General features: G+C 42.3%; 1 protein-coding gene across 4 annotated transcripts; it reads right to left on the reverse strand.

Annotated features, from left to right (window-relative positions):
• Nucleotides 1-2,118: 2,118 nt before the first annotated feature.
• Nucleotides 2,119-15,003, reverse strand: tmem255a (transmembrane protein 255A). 4 transcript variants are annotated; one of them, XM_015948047.3, is made up of 10 exons: nt 14,173-15,003; nt 12,621-12,763; nt 12,138-12,200; nt 8,698-8,787; nt 7,367-7,432; nt 7,143-7,228; nt 6,918-6,989; nt 6,432-6,594; nt 4,810-4,956; nt 2,119-3,552 (listed from the first exon to the last, which is right to left on the reverse strand). In XM_015948047.3, exons 1-10 carry the CDS (start codon nt 14,228-14,230, stop codon nt 3,409-3,411), a joined length of 1,032 nt encoding a protein of 343 aa, XP_015803533.1. In that variant the 5' UTR covers nt 14,231-15,003; the 3' UTR covers nt 2,119-3,408. The 4 variants fall into 4 exon arrangements, with proteins under 4 accessions (XP_015803533.1, XP_070406945.1, XP_015803556.1 ...); XM_070550844.1 differs by having other exon boundaries at nt 6,432-6,599; nt 6,917-6,989; XM_015948070.3 differs by lacking the exon at nt 6,918-6,989.
• Nucleotides 15,004-16,091: the final 1,088 nt, after the last annotated feature.

Raw genomic sequence — 16,091 nt, forward strand, 5'->3', positions numbered from 1 at the left:
CAGGTGAAGTTTCTTTAAGATGTTCGTCTCACCGAGCTAACACTTATGACCTTTTTGGGTCCTTTGTGCTCACATTCAGGAATAGCTCAGATTATGTGATAAAGAATCACAGCAGCACCATGAAATGTGACTTTTGAACCAGATGATGGTTTAGCTCATGTACAGTGGGGCAAAAAAGTATTTAGTCAGCCACCGGTTGTGCAAGTTCTCCCACTTAAAATGGTGACAGAGGTCAGTAATTTACATCATAGGTACACTTCAACTGTGAGAGACACAATGTGAAAAAAAATCCATGAATTCACATGGCAGGATTTTTAAAGAATCTATTTGTAAATCAGGGTGGAAAATAAGTATTTGGTCACTTCAAACAAGGAAAATCTCTGGCTCTCACAGACCTGTAACGTCTTCTCTAAGAAGCTTTTCTGTCCTCCACTCATTACTTGTATTAATGGCACCTGTTTGAACTCATTATCTGTATAAAAGACACCTGTCCACAGCCTCAAACAGTCAGATTCCAAACTCCACTATGGCCAAGACCAAAGAGCTTTTGAAGGACACCAGGAAAAGAATTGTAGACCTGCACCAGACTGGGAAGAGTGAATCTACAATAGGCAAGCAGCTTGGTGTGAAAAAATCAACTGTGGGAGCAATTATCAGAAAATGGAAGACATACAAGACCACTGATAATCTCCCTCGATCTGGGGCTCCACGCAAGATCTCATCCCGTGGGGTCAAAATGATCATGAGAACGGTGAGCAAGAATCCCAGAACCACACTGGGGGACCTGGTGAATGACCTGCAGAGAGCTGGGACCACAGTAACAAAGGTCACCATCAGTAACACACTACAACGGCAGGAAATCAAATCCTGCAGTACCAGACGTGTTCCGCTGCTGAAGCCAGTGCATGTCCAGGCCCGTCTGAAGTTTGCAAGAGAGCACATGGATGATACAGCAGAGGATTGGGAGAATGTCATGTGGTCAGATGAAACCAAAGTAGAACTTTTTGGTATAAACTCAACTCGTCGTGTTTGGAGGAAGAAGAATACTGAGTTGCATCCCAAGAACACCATACCTACTGTGAAGCATGGGGGTGGGAACATCATGCTTTGGGGCTGTTTTTCTGCTAAGGGGACAGGACGACTGATCCGTGTTAAGGACAGAATGAATGGGGCCATGTATCGTGAGATTCTGAGCCAAAACCTCCTTCCATCAGTGAGAGCTTTGAAGATGAAACGTGGCTGGGTCTTCCAACACGACAATGATCCCAAACACACCGCCCGGGCAACAAAGGAGTGGCTCCGTAAGAAGCATTTGAAAGTCCTGGAGTGGCCTAGCCAGTCTCCAGACCTCAACCCCATAGAAAATCTGTGGAGGGAGTTGAAAGTCCGTGTTGCTCGGCGACAGCCCCAAAACATCACTGCTCTCGAGAAGATCTGCATGGAGGAATGGGCCAAAATACCAGCTACTGTGTGTGCAACCTGGTAAAGACCTATAGTAATCGTGTGACCTCTGTTATTGCCAACAAAGGTTATGTTACAAAGTATTGAGTTGAATTTTTGTTATTGACCAAATACTTATTTTCCACCCTTATTTACAAATAAATTATTTAAAAATCCTGCCATGTGAATTCATGGATTTTTTTCACATTCTGTCTCTCACAGTTGAAGTGTACCTATGATGTAAATTACTGACCTCTGTCATCATTTTAAGTGGGAGAACTTGCATAATCGGTGGCTGACTAAATACTTTTTTGCCCCACTGTAACTTCAGAAGGTTTTTGAGCAGGAAGAAGCAAACAGACCAGTTAGTAAATGGAAACAAGGTTACCCGTTTTTGTAAAATATTTTTTTTTCCTTTGTGTTGATTAAATACAAACCAACTAGATGTAAGCTGAACATGTAGTGTATAAATGTGAATATTATTAACTCAGGATAATTAGTCCATAAACATAGTGTTTAGGTTGGAAACGGGCTGAGGATGGTTTTGGTTACGGGATTATTTTTTACACCATGTTGGAATCTAGAGATTGAATAGTGTAAACCAATATAACACTTTCACTGAGTTTGTGTCAAATTACCAAATTAAATTTTGTTTTTTTCAATAAATTGATAAACCAACACGTGACACTCATTTATTTGGTGTGTTTCAGCATTAAACCAAATCAAAGTCCATTTATTTTTCATAAATGCCAGCAAATAAATTATCGTAGCATTTGAACACATCTCCTACCATTACATAAACACTTATTTTATTTACTCATGAAGGCAATAAAACTTCCATTTGCATGAATTCAGTGGGACTAAAGCACCGAAGGCTCTTCTAGCCTTGAACATGTCCATCCTTTTTGGTCCAGTTAACTTTATCTGGGTGTGTACTTTCCGTTTTCTCAAAGGTTCCCCTAAACACTCTGACTTACCAGTCCTTATTGAAAAAGTCTGAACACACTAAATGTAAGGCAGAGCCCTCTGATTTACTGCACGGAACACAAACCAGGCAGCTGTGCGTCATGACTCATTTAAAAGGTTAGCTTAACTCTTTTCCACCTGAAACCATAATATTTGGTTCAAAGTCGCGGGACCATCAGACGGGGTGGTTTCATTCCCTAAACACAATCACGGTAAAACCAGAGAACTGGTTCTGGGCTAACATCCCAGAAAACAGGCTTCAACAACACGATGACGGAGGTGCTGAAATGAAAAGGTGCTTGTTCCTGTCAGAGATGACACATTTCAGCTCTTAGAAGCAATACTGACAACATGGGTGTTGCCGTGGAAACAGTTTAAAACTCTTCAGGAACTTCTGTAGGTACAAAAGTTTGTTTCTCCTGACCAGCTATGCCCACCTTAGAATAAACGAATATTAATGATCTAGTTTTGTTTTCCACTTGGGCCTAACTATAACATACTGCTGCACAGATGCGGAGAGCTACAAGTACAGCTAGTGTCCCTTTAATCATGTTCTGCAGCACTAATCTGCTAAAGAAATGACTGGTTAGGCAAAGCTTTAACTTTATATAAGTTGTTCTGCGTATTCAGAGAGGAAATTCTGTTCCACTTGTAGCTTGAAACGTTTCCCGGTTCCATGAAATGTAACGAATGAGCTGCAGGAGAGTTTCCGTACAGAGTTAAGTCTAAGTGAATGAGTGATGCATTAAGGCAGATTCATGTGTAAACAATCCTGATGCTGAGCAGGTTGTCTCTCCACAGGTGTATGTGAGTGGTGCCCAGGAAGCCCTCGCTCCCTGAATCGGACTGCTTTAGCCACACTCCTCTTCCTCAGTTACTTTTCTTCAGCATCCCTCTGTATGGTTGTGAAGAAAAGCCCACAGAGGCTGAGGGAACCTCTCCCTCAGTGACATCCAGCACCTGATAACGTCCCAGGTGTTGTCCTCGTCTCTCTTAGCCGTCTTATGGGCTGTATGGTGGGGGTTTTTCATCCGGGTGGTCATGAGGAGGAGAGTAGCGAGGGGGAATCATGGTGGGCCATAAGTGGCTGGCTCCAGACTGGGAGTCATCCGAGAGACCCGAAGAATCTGGGAACATGTAAGAGCCCTGCAGGAAAAAAACCACAGGATGCAAAATGTTTAAAGCATTTAGCTTTCATGTAAACCAGTCGTAAAATAATGAATTCATATTTATAAGGGAATCCATTTGGTGGCCTAAGAATTTAGTCTTTGTTTTTTGCAGATGATGTGGTCCTGTTGGCTTCATCAGAACGTGATCTCTGGCTCTCATTGGAGCAGTTTGTAGCCGAGTGTGAAGCAGCTGGGATGAGAATCAGCTCCTCTAAATCTGAGACCATGGTCTTGATTCGGAAAAGGGTAGAAGGCCTTCTCCGGGTCAGGGATGAGGTCCTGCCCCAAGTGGAGGAGTTTAAGTATCTCTGGGTCTTGTTCACGAGTGAGGGTAAGCTGGAGCGTGTGATCGACAGGCGGACTGGTGCTGCGTCTGCAGTGATGCGGCCGCTGAATTGATTTGTCGTGGTGAAGAGAGAGCTGAGCCAGAAGGAAAAGCTCTGGATTTACCGGTCGATGTACATTACTACCCTCACCTATGGTCATGAGCTTTGGGTAGTGACCGAAAGAACGAGATCGTGGATACAAGCGGCCAAAATGAGTTTTCTCTGTAGGGATAGGGTGAGAAGCTCGGTCATCCGGGAGGAGCTCAGAGTAGACCCGCTGTCCCTATACATCTAGAAGAGCCAGAGGTGGCACTGGCATCTGGTTAGGATGCCTCCTGGCTGCCTCCCTGGAGAGGTTTTCCAGGCACATCCAATGGGGATAAAAGGTCCTAAAGGAAGACCCAGGACACTATGTCTCACAGCTAGCCAGAGAACACCTTGGGATTCCCCTGGGGGAGCTGGTCTGAGTGGCTGGGCAGAGGAAAGTCTGTGCCTCCCTGCTTAGGCTACTGCCACTGCGAACCGACCCTGTATAAGTGGATGAAAATGGATGGATGTTTATAATAACTTTTCTATGAAACTGTTTATTTTGGATTATATGGTTCATGGATGTGGACGACTGACATTAAGACAATCGCCTCCCTGGTGAGGTTTTTTCTGGCACATCCAACCGGGAGGAGCCCCAAAGGGAGACCCAGGACACACTGGAGGAACTATGTTGCTCGTCTGGCCAGAACATCTGGCCAGGGAAAACTTTGGGATTCCCCTTGAGGAGTGGGCCCAAATGACTAGGGAGAGAGGGAAGTGTGGGCCTCGCTGCTGTCTCCGCGACCTGAGCCCATATAGATTGGCAAAATTGGTTGGACAGTTTATTATACTGTCTGAGTTATTTCTGAGTGTTTTTGTACCTGCAGGTCATATGCAGTGTAAGGTGGCAGGCAGGGGGCAGCATTGTGGTAGGAGTTGAGCGAAGTGGTGGGTGGAGGAAGCATCGAGTGGACTGGAGCAGCCATGGCCTCTGGTTCAGATGTGTTCTCTGATGCAGGAGAGGGCGTCTGCAGAACAAACACATTCTTAGGCACCCGGGTGTGGAGAAATTACACAAAGCAAAATCACATTTCAATTAATTGTCTCTTTGGATAATTTTCCACAATACAAATCATTTACATTCAAAGCAATGCTGATTCCTGTAGGTACATGTGTACAAAGTCCGTTTTGTAGGGTTTTAGTCACGTCCGATTAACCGATTAAACCAAATGTGCTAATGATCAGCATTTCTCAGCAGGTTGTAAAAACTTACAAATTCAACAGAAACAAGTGTGTAGGATGTGGGGAGCAGCTGGTCTGTGATGCCAAGGAGAGGTAGAAGATGGCTTTTAGGAGCAATAAGTTACAAGCACAACTACAACAGCAAGATCTCTCTCAGAGCTGCGTTTCAAGATGTGCTTTCTTTTTGGAAGCAGCACAAAGAGACAGACTCTAGTTGGACAAGGACACTCGTGGTCTGGCAATAAGGGGTCTTTAAGGAAGAAATGTGGCCAAAAAGCCAAACACCAAATGTGCAAACAAGTCCAAGTGACTCAATTTAGGATGAAAACAAAAACTAAGGTGCACAAAAATTACAGCAGGTGCTCTTAAGTCACTTGATTCCAATTTAAATTCTTTGGCTGAAGCAGAAGACAATTTGGTTACAGCACACTAAACTGCATGGACAAAGTTCCTTGCAAGTTTGTGGCAGAATTCCTGCAAATGTAGTTTGGGGAATATTGTCAGGGTCATCCTCAGTGCTGAAAAACTCAAGCAAAAAGCTTTTCCATCAGGAAGTAACGTCAGGGAGGCATCTGATCTGTCCCAAATGTATTCTGCAGCAAGACAACGATCCAAAACATCTCATCGTTGTCAATAAAATCCATCTTCAGCATAATAAACGAGAGAAGTTGTGAAGGAAATGGTAAAGCCAACAAAACTGGGCTGCATGGTGGCGCAGTGGTTATCACTGTTGCCTCGCAGCACGAAGGTTGCAGGTTCGAAACTCGGCTTGGCTGCGGCCTTTCTGCGTGGAGTTGCGTGTTCTCCCCATGCATGTGTGGGTTTCCTCCGCGTACTCCGGTTTCCCCCACATATCACAACATGCCCTATAGGTTATGAATTGTAAGTCGCTTTGGATAAAAGCGTCTGCCAAATAAATAAACATAAACATAAAACATTCTGATACCAACATCATCCGGTCTGTTTGGGATAAAACAAAGTAAAGGATCCGAGCCAGAAACATCTGCAGATCAGTGATTAGTTCAACAACAACTGACCTGCTGGAGAAGCACTACCACAAAATACTGTGTTGATTTGTTGTAGTTTTTATAATTAAAAGTAAGAATTTATATGTGTACACGCATTCTTACTTTACAAAATTTTGCACAACACTAAGTCTGGATTATGGAAATTAGGGATTTAAAATTTACTTCATACAGAAGTACCATGTCACTTAGTGGGGGACTACTTTCTACTGGTAGTGATTCTTAAGTGGACGTACCATGTCCTTGAAGCCTCCAAGGACAGCAGCAGTAATGATGCCCAGAAAGAGGGCCACGACGTTGAGGATGGTAGCGGACCACAGCAGGTGGTAAAGGTGCACCACGTCCTGGCAGCTTTTCACATCTGTGTATTCATGGTAGCCTCCCATCACCTCAGCTCGGCTAGGCCAGTGGGGGGGACAGAGAGGGAAAAAGCCTACAGTCAAGCCACAAAGGTCACTGAGACAGATTACCTAAACTGTCCACATTAACAGGAAACAGACACAAACAAAAGGTTCAGATGTATGGCTTTAGTAGCCTAAAGACCATAGTTTATGACATGGATGATCAGCAACAAACAGAACATGCAAAAAGATGGCCCCCTACAACACTCATCTATGATGGCTTACAAGAAAAAAAAACAACAACAAGAAGAAAACTACATCTACATCAGGAAGGATGAGCTCATCAATAATGGCTTTTATCGGTCTAAAAAGAGGACCTACTTCCAAATCATGGATGATTTCCTAAACTTTTTCAAAACATCTTTATTCTGAAGTCCCATAAGAGGATGTTCTCTGAAACAAAAGTCAAAAACAAAAGAAACATTCTTGTTCTGACGCAATCAAATGCAAATAAATCCACTAAACAAAACTCCAACAATGAAAGCAGAACACTGCAAACCGAGTGGCCGCCGGTCCGGAGCTGCCGGCACAGCTCGGCGTACTCACTTCCCGCAGTTGAAGAGTTCGCAGCAGTAGCAGGTGCTGCTCTTCACATGCAGGTTACAGGAGGAGCGCGACGTCTGACACACCACCTGAAGGTCACAAATTTATTTCACACGCAATCTTTTCACTGGCCCCCCATAGTGCTGATTTCTAATTCAAACGCCTGGCTGATGGAGAGAGGGCTGATGATGGATTTAGATCATGGAAGCAACGTCTGGGTGTCTTACGTCTAGGTCAGATGCACTTTCACTGGAGTGATAGTCGCAGCGACCAGCGTACACGGGCCTGAGGTCCTGCGGCAGAACAAATGACATGAATAAAAACAAACACGGAACAAGCTGTCCTAAACACAGCCATCCGATGCTTATCTAAGCCCCATGAATTAAAAACCTCATGATTGAATCAGTCACTTTGAGGTCATTTGATTAAACTGTTGACTGAAGATAAAAGCAAATGAATAGATGAATACACAATAGCTCCTTGTGCTGCCTAATTGTTTTTATTTAAACTACATTTTATATAATAAACTAACAGGGCAAACTTGGTTACTTATACAACAGCTGATGGTTTAGTTTAGTTTAAGGGCTTGTGGGAAAACAGAGTTAGTCCTGCATGTTTACTTTTATGGTTGCGAAGTTCAAAATATGAGAGCAGCAGGGTTCATGGCTGAACTTCTATTTTTCTTTCTGTTGTGGAAAAACCACAAGTGGAGATGAAACCTCTGACTTTGTTTTATAGCTGCTTAAACACGAGACTATGTCTAAACACCAAGCTGTTGATATTATTATTATTTGTTAGAAATTTAAGTGTCACTCACCAGAAGTTATTGTCCAGGTGCTTACATATAGTAACTATTTACTGTTATTATTCATGTGTTTATTTTTAAACTAGCACTAGTATGTGTGAGTAGAAAATGATGTTGAACACGCTTATATTAAAACTTATTTTCTCAAACTCAGTCAGTTGTGACAACTAAGGCCAACGTAGTTCCTGAGAATACGAATTTGATTTTTCTTCCAAGTAACATTTTTATGTTATTTTTAACTGACTGTGACAGATCCTTAAAAATTTAAAATAAATATCTGAAATAAATCAGAAACGATAAAAAATAGATTTTCTGTGAACCACACCTTTAAGTTTCATATGAAAGGTTATAAATAATTCAGACATTTCAACTGAACACATCTCTGGAGTTTAGTGTGTGATAACGGTTTGTGGAGATCGTTCACTTTTAATTGGTACTGATGAGAAATTAAAACCCGCTAATGGTGAGCTCTCTCAGCCATAACCTCTCTCAGCATAATTCTTTTATCTGTGCATTAGGACTTTAAAAAAACATGCTTCTATTTTGCATTAGGGAAAACAAATTTCCTTCTACTGTGAAATGTACTTGCTCCGTCTGCGGAGGGTGCAGCAGCCTAATGTAGATGAAAATACAGCCCATTTAATGCAGAATGGCCATACTAGGTTTCTGTTTGGTTTTCGCTCATTAATTTTGATAAATCTTATTATAGTGTCTAGAATTAGCTAAGTAAGAGGAGGTTTTGGTGATACTTACAATGTGCCTTGCAGCAAAAACCCCATCAACAATAGCGCAGCAGAAGGCCGCCACCACGCCAAAGCTGATAAAGACAATAGATGCCACTAGCTGTGGAAGACAATAGAAGTTCATTGGTGAAGATGACTCTTAATAAAAATATTTAGTTTCTATTGGAAACTAAACAAGAGCTATGAAGCTGTGAGCTACCACAGGGAAAAAGTGGTGGATCCCTTTTAATATTAAAACTTAATTTTGAAGCTCTTATTTACTTGATACTTCAGTACATCTGCGGTGCCTTGTAAGTTGATCTCTGTGGGAATACATGCTCAGGCTCTCCTGTTTCAGGAGATAGAGGTTAGTCGGAGGAGTTGGGAGCAGAAAACAGCAGGATTTGGAGTTCTATTCATAATCATTTTGGGGCAACAAAGTGCCCGCCCCGTAACCGGAGGCTTGCAGGTTCGAGCCCTGCTCAGTCCATCACGGTTGATGTGACCTTGGGTAAACACCTGCTGGAGAGACCAGTGGTGCCTGTGTATGGCAGCCTTGCCTCTGCCGGTGTGCCCCAGGGCAGCTGTTGCTGCAATGTGGCTCATCACCATCTGTGTGTAAATGGGTTAGAGGTCGACCGATATTGGGTTTTCTATTGCCAATATGTAGTCAGCCGTGGTCAGCCAATGGCAGATGTGTACTGCAGATTTCTATGGGCCGATATCCAGACATTTTCCTTATTTTCATGCTAAAATGTCACTATGTAACATCAGTTCATGCACAACATTTTTGAAATGGAATCAGTTTTTGAACTTCGAATTCAAAGAGCAAGTCACCTCCAAATCAACCTTTTTCTACTGATAAACTATATAAGCGAGAGTCTAATTGTTTTGTCGACACGTGTAGTCAATAATTTTGCACTTTAGTGAATCTTAAGCCCTTTCAGACAGAGGTTCTTTTTGCTCCGGACCTGAAGGTGTTTCTAATGACCTTTTTACATGTTTCGACCATCGTCTGCGGTCTTCTTCAGAAGTGTCACAGGTGTTTGTGTGACGCGTCTTTATCAGCTGTTTTTCTGGTGGGCGGTTGGTCAGTCCAGCCAGTGGAGGTGGTCGCGCCCACCTCCACTGGCTGGTCTTTGGAGAAGGGAATCCCAGGTGCGAGACAGCTGATAGGTCCCCTCGATCTGACAGATCCGGGTTGGTCGCGCCCACCAGAAAAACAGCTGATAAAGACGCGTCACACAAACACCTGCAACATTTCTGAAGAAGACCGCAGACGACGGTCGAAACGTGTAAAAAGGTAATTAGAAACACCTTCATGTGCGAAGCAAAAAAAACCTCGTTTAATATTTAACAAGAGGACATAATGAACATTGTAAAGGATTTTGTGTACTGTGAAACACTTTGGAGACTTCTGACCCAGAAAGGTGCTATACAGGTGTAGGTCATGTATCATTTGTCATTATTATTCACGACATTAATTTCTAACAGCTCTCTCATTGGCTGAAAGCAACGTGACTCTACCACTGACTCTGCTTTGCAACATTGATGTTTTACCTCCTCAAATAACACAAGTCTGGAGTTCTGCACCGCCCCCTTTGTTATGATGGTTGGCAAAAAGACAGTTTACACATGTTAAAACTCCAGTGAAACTAGTTAAAACAAGTCAGTTTGTAGCCTTTTATCGCTTTTATTTGATTGATTTAGCAGAAAATGGTAATAGCTTGCTGCGCGGTTGGCTGCACTTAACAGACAGGGATGTAAACTCATCTCGTATATATTTTTTCAAATAACTGATGGAGACTGAGGATGGGGATGAACAACAGTGATCAATGAAAGGAAGAGCAATCCTCAAAGTACCATCGAATTTGCAGCGAACATATTTTTATCAGTTAAGATTAACGTTCATATATTATATCAGGAAGACTGGGACAGGGATAAATGTCATGTGTTTATACTACTTACTGATAATCCTAATGGATGGGTGGATATTTCACCATGGAGGACATGTGGTACAGTGAAACGTGAGATAACTATTTACAATAATATTGCTCCAAAGTAGGATTACGTGTGTAAAATTAAGTTATTTATTTAGTATGAGTGTCGCTGTTAAGAGATATCTTGTCTCATCCCGGTGTGAGAGCAGCAGCTGAAACCGGTGACACCACCAGTAACAAAAACTAGTGAGGATCCGAACTTTTTATATCATCTTCGGTGTAAAATGTGAAATGCTGTTTTTGACATAATGTTATAAATCCAGCGGGGTGCATTCTGGCAAAGTCGGCAACTTGTTTACATCGGTGAGCAGCAGCAGGGAAAACGTAAGCTAACGTTCGTAAGCTAGTTATTACATAACTTTTGTAAATACTGCTCTCTATGAGCCCCACCTAGGTGCGCTAGTTGTTCAGATATCTGAACTGGGCTTGAACTAGTTGAAGGAATGCTAAAGATTGCAAAAAACAATGATGACAACAACAAAAACTATTCAGGCACTACTTTTTCCTTTGTTTAGTACTCGTCTCACTCACTGTTTACATGCTTTTGCCAGACAATGTGGTGGAACCATGCTATTAGGTGACGTAGTTGCAAAAGGTCAATAGTGGAGTTGCTAAAGCTAATGGTTAGCTTCTTCTACCTGAGAAGTGCTCTGCTGTTTCCTGGACGCTAACAGTTGTGAGCCAAAACGGGTGAATCCATGAATGCTAATTCAGCAAAAGAATTGATTGACTTTTCAAACCCGAGCGTTTCCCTGTCTATTTTCGATCATCTCCAGGAAATAGGGGTAGAAGACTTATTTCACATTCAGCCTGAATATTATACTCAGAATGGCTGATGGTATTTCAAAACTAAAAAGTAAAAAACTGTTTCTCAGTGAACTTGCGCTTTAAAAAGCTCAAGAACTCAAATGAAAAAATAAAATCTGTAAATCCAACAGCGATAATGGTTCTTTTTCCATTCAGACAGCTATTTCCTCCCATCTCCGAGGTGAAGATATAAATAACCAAACTGTAAATGCTGTCACCGCGTTTTATGTGCTGTGTTATAACGTTTCACAACAGTGTAATGTAATGCAGCATAGCGCAGTCTGCAGTCTCACACACAGACTGGGAGCCATGCTGTGTTATGGGCAGAGGAAACGTGTTGTGGCATCGACTCATTCTTCAGCTCTGACAGAGCCAACCCCGGCACCTCCCACCTTCTCTGCTCATCTCCAGTTTCCTTCCCCCCACATTTTAGCGCAGACATCCGTCCTCCTCCTCTTTCACCCTACTTCTATTTCTGGCTGCGTGTCCCCACCCCTAGGAAGTCCAGGATACATGCAACCAATGAATCTCTCCAGGCTAGTTGGGACTTGCAGCCTGCTCCAGATCTTTGTTGTCGCATGCTAAAAAAAAACCAGGGACTTGCATGTTTAAAATCAGGGTTCTTTAGTAAGCAGACAAACACAACTAATGTAAATCCTCTTACCATCTGCCTCTTGTTTTCTATCAAATGAGCGCCAATAATTCCCAGGAAAGATCCAAAGCCCAGCTGGAAATGAAAGGAAAAAAAGCTGTTAAAGCAGTTAATTTATTCTGTTTTTATCTGGAAGACTTTTGACAAACAAATGATCCCAAAACATTGGCTCAACTTCACAATTCACTCATCTTTGTGGGCGTGAATGTTTTTGCCTTTATCTACCTGAAGCACTGGGAGTCACTGGTATTGAGTGATTTTCTAGCACTTGAAGTCAAACTGAAAGCTAAAAGTGGACAAACAAAATTTATGAGACAGCTTCTTGTGACAGGGATGCTGACTATTATGTGAGGAAATCGCACACTTCAGGGACCTTATTAATGAGGTTCAGCTGAATGCAGGAGTTCTAAGAAGTGACAGGAACATGTTGACCTCACAGCTGAGAGAAGCCTGCTGTGGTGCGTCTGCTACTCACAGGTGTGACTTAGCACTCACAATGAGTCCGGGGTAGTAGCCTCCCACGGTGATGTTCTGTGTCCTGGTGGTCGCTGCCAGGCCAAAGATGAGAATGAGAACAGAAACAATGAGCAGCATCACCGTCACGATGATGGATTTCCTTTTTCTCCTCTTAAAGGAACCTACAAGTGGAAAAAATAAGTAACCAGAACAACCAGTATCACCCTGAGAGATCAGCACACTGATTTCATTAACATGGCCGAGGCTCTATCAGCACTGTTGTACTGGGAAGTCATTAGGGGACTTGAGAGCAGCGTTACTCTGTCACAATGGCCATCAGTGGCTAATTGTGTTGAAGGGTCTCAGAGGAAGTTGTAAAAACAATCTGCTTCAAAGATGCACAGAGATATCTGTGTGTTTTCACCGGGAAGCTCCAACAAAACCACACAAAGCAAGTGAATCACATCCAATTTAACAACGATCCAAGATATGTTTTCTGTTTTAAACAGTATGTTTAATGTAGATTATTTTACAAATAAAGAAGAAAACTAGTTAAGAGCAGTAATTTGATGTGTGTCTCTCTTTTGTTTTGTTTCAGTAGCACTTCCATCTGTCTCTGCTCATAAAGCACATGAGATCAAATCTTGTTTTTCTCCTGTTGACTTCATCATAATTTATCTATGAATGAGCCGATCAGCAAGGTCCCTTCTGGGATTCAGCATTTCGTCACTGTGTTGAATCTAATGCTGAATATTAAAGCCAAGATCTGGAGATTAATGAGAAAACACACTTTGCACTTTTTGTAAACAGGGATCCAGCGTCACCATGACGACAAATGAAGGGCAAAGCCTGTGAGACTACTGATCCAGAAATACAAGATGGGGGTTATTTGAGTAGAAAAACAACTGTGCAACAAAAATGTAGTCTGAATGTTTTCTTGGCTGCTTCAAAAACAACACTTGTGGCTGTTTTTGCTGCAGAAATTTAAGTGAGTGCCTATAGGTTCTAACAATCTTCTCACTCCTACATCTGTGTTATCGAAATAGTAAATCATACAATTATTGTTCTTTGTTTTTAAAAATTATTACATGGCTAATCAAGTGGCAACTTTTCCTATTTATTCAGACATGAATAAATAATCAATCAACATTTTATTGCTGGGAATTGTCTTAACAGCATTTTCAGTGCGGGCTGAATCGTTTGATGGATTTTATTCCTAGTAGCTTGCCAAACATCCTGGTTAAATCTGTGCAGCAGCAGCCAAGCATCCAGCCTGCTGTGGCTGCTCAGCGCTGCCGCACCTGCAGTGACGCGGTGCGGTCTGGGCCTGAAAGGAAAGCACCGTTTGGTGAAGCAACGAGTGTTATGTATGATTTTGGAAGAAGGAAAGGAGAGGACGCGTGTGTTTTACTCACATGTATGAAAAGATCACTACTAGCATTGATGTTTACAAATAAGTGCTAAAAAGTACAACCATTGACAGATCGTGCATTAAAACACACCATTCTGTTTTTGATTTAATCAACAAAACCTGCTGAAGATCACACCAGTGACCTTGCACGCGCGCGCGCGCACACACACACACACATACCCATGCTTGTTTCAGAGAGAGTACCGTTGGACTGGAAGCTGTGGGAAGGAAGTGGCATGCTTCCAGGGCGATATTCTTCCGATCCTCTTGGAAATAAAACAAAAGCACAAACACAACAATCACGACTCTGTGGTGAAGCGCGAGACAGATCTGAGAGCGAACGGGTCACAATCGTGATCCACCGCCGATGATGTGTTCACTTGCTGCGGCATTCTCCGCCCGGCTGATAGGCCCGAGCCCGTCTCTATCGGTTACATCCCCGTGGCTGCAGAGGTGTCTCGCGGTCTCTGTCTTCACGGCGTGTAGGTTTCGGACGGCAGGTTACTGGTGCTGCTGCTGCTGGTCTCATGTGCGCATGTCACACTCCAAACGAGTCCGACCGACAGGCTGTACCAGTCAGTAGGTTACCTACCTCTGTCTGTGGAAGGTTAGATTTTCACCTGTACTGGATTGACTGCTTCCTCCGCTATTCTTAACAGCGTTAATTAAGCAAGAAGTGACAACTACAGGATGGAAAATAAAATAACGATCAAACAAGCACCAAAAACGATTTCAACAGTAATTGGTCAAAACTAATAACTTAGCTAGGCGACAACTGATTTTTGATTGAACTCACAACACTCAGTAAGAAATGTGTTTATATCATTTCGTGAGAAACATGGAGAACATTTAATTCGGATTTGAAGGTACTTGCCACTAAACATGTGGGAGTCGATTGAGCTGCCAGTAGAGAGACCGTAGCCCAGTGAACTAGACCAAATTCTTGCTTTTGCAAAGTTATTTTTATATAAATAATATATTTATTTAGTCTGGCTTGCCAGGCTAGACAGACTGGGGACCAGTGACTAGATAAAGAAAGAAAAAAAGAAGAGCCACGGACATGTGCAGCCGTGGCTAGCTAGCGCCACCGTCCGGTGTTGTCCGGTGTTGTGGCAGCCAGTCACTTTTTGGCACAATGGTGTTTTGCCAAAAAGCGACTGGCTGGCTGCCAAAAGATGATCAGCCACCGCGGGATCGCGCACGGTTAGGGTAATTGCATTTCTAGACGAAATTCCCCAAGATTTATCCTTAAAGCTCGGCATATCTAGCAAGATGGACATTGAGAAAGCAGAGATAACCTCGTCCGGTACTTAAACATGTTTATCGCGGATTTTATTTTTTTTTTTCCATTTCGGAAGTTGTTTTAAGTGTTGCTATTTGTCTTAAACGTTCACAATGAGCATATATTGATCCTTTTTGTAATATTTGCGATTGAAAGATGGTTTGTGGTAAGAACTGGCTTTCTTTATGTTAAAGCCTTGATACTAAAAATAAATAAACAGTGTAAAATGGTGCCCTGTATTGAATGTAAAGTCAAACGTTGTATAACTGGAAATAAACAATTCTCCAGCGATTTGCTCCCCCCCCCCCCCCCCCCCCCCCCCTCCTTTCTTTAGTCCACTTGACATGGAGCCACAGAGTTTGGGGCACATTTTTACTTGAAAAATAGTATTTATACTTATCTAGCTTTGGCTTTACAATGACACTGTGTAGGTTACTATCTATACATTTGCTCTATTTAAAGGTAACAAGATAAAAGCTCTTCAGCACATAAAATTAAGATTGTCACTTGCCAAATAGTGACTAAACCCTCCTGTTTACCTATAAGAAACGCCTCAAAATATCTTTAAATTCTTTATTGATGATTTAATTGTAGACAACTAAAATGGCATTTTACTTGCCAAAAAGTGATTGAATCGCTCAGTTTTTCGACCAAATAAGGGTTTTATGTATTATCTGTTGATGTTATTGTACTCATACTGTCTACTGTATCATCATAAACACACCAAAAATGGCAAAAAAAAGATCAATTCACTTGCCAATTATTGATTACAGTGTCCTGGTCACCTGTAAAGGGTTAAATTGACCTACATATTACT

This window comes from Nothobranchius furzeri, chromosome 1 (assembly GCF_043380555.1).
Source record: "Nothobranchius furzeri strain GRZ-AD chromosome 1, NfurGRZ-RIMD1, whole genome shotgun sequence".
Lineage (NCBI taxonomy): Eukaryota > Metazoa > Chordata > Actinopteri > Cyprinodontiformes > Nothobranchiidae > Nothobranchius > Nothobranchius furzeri.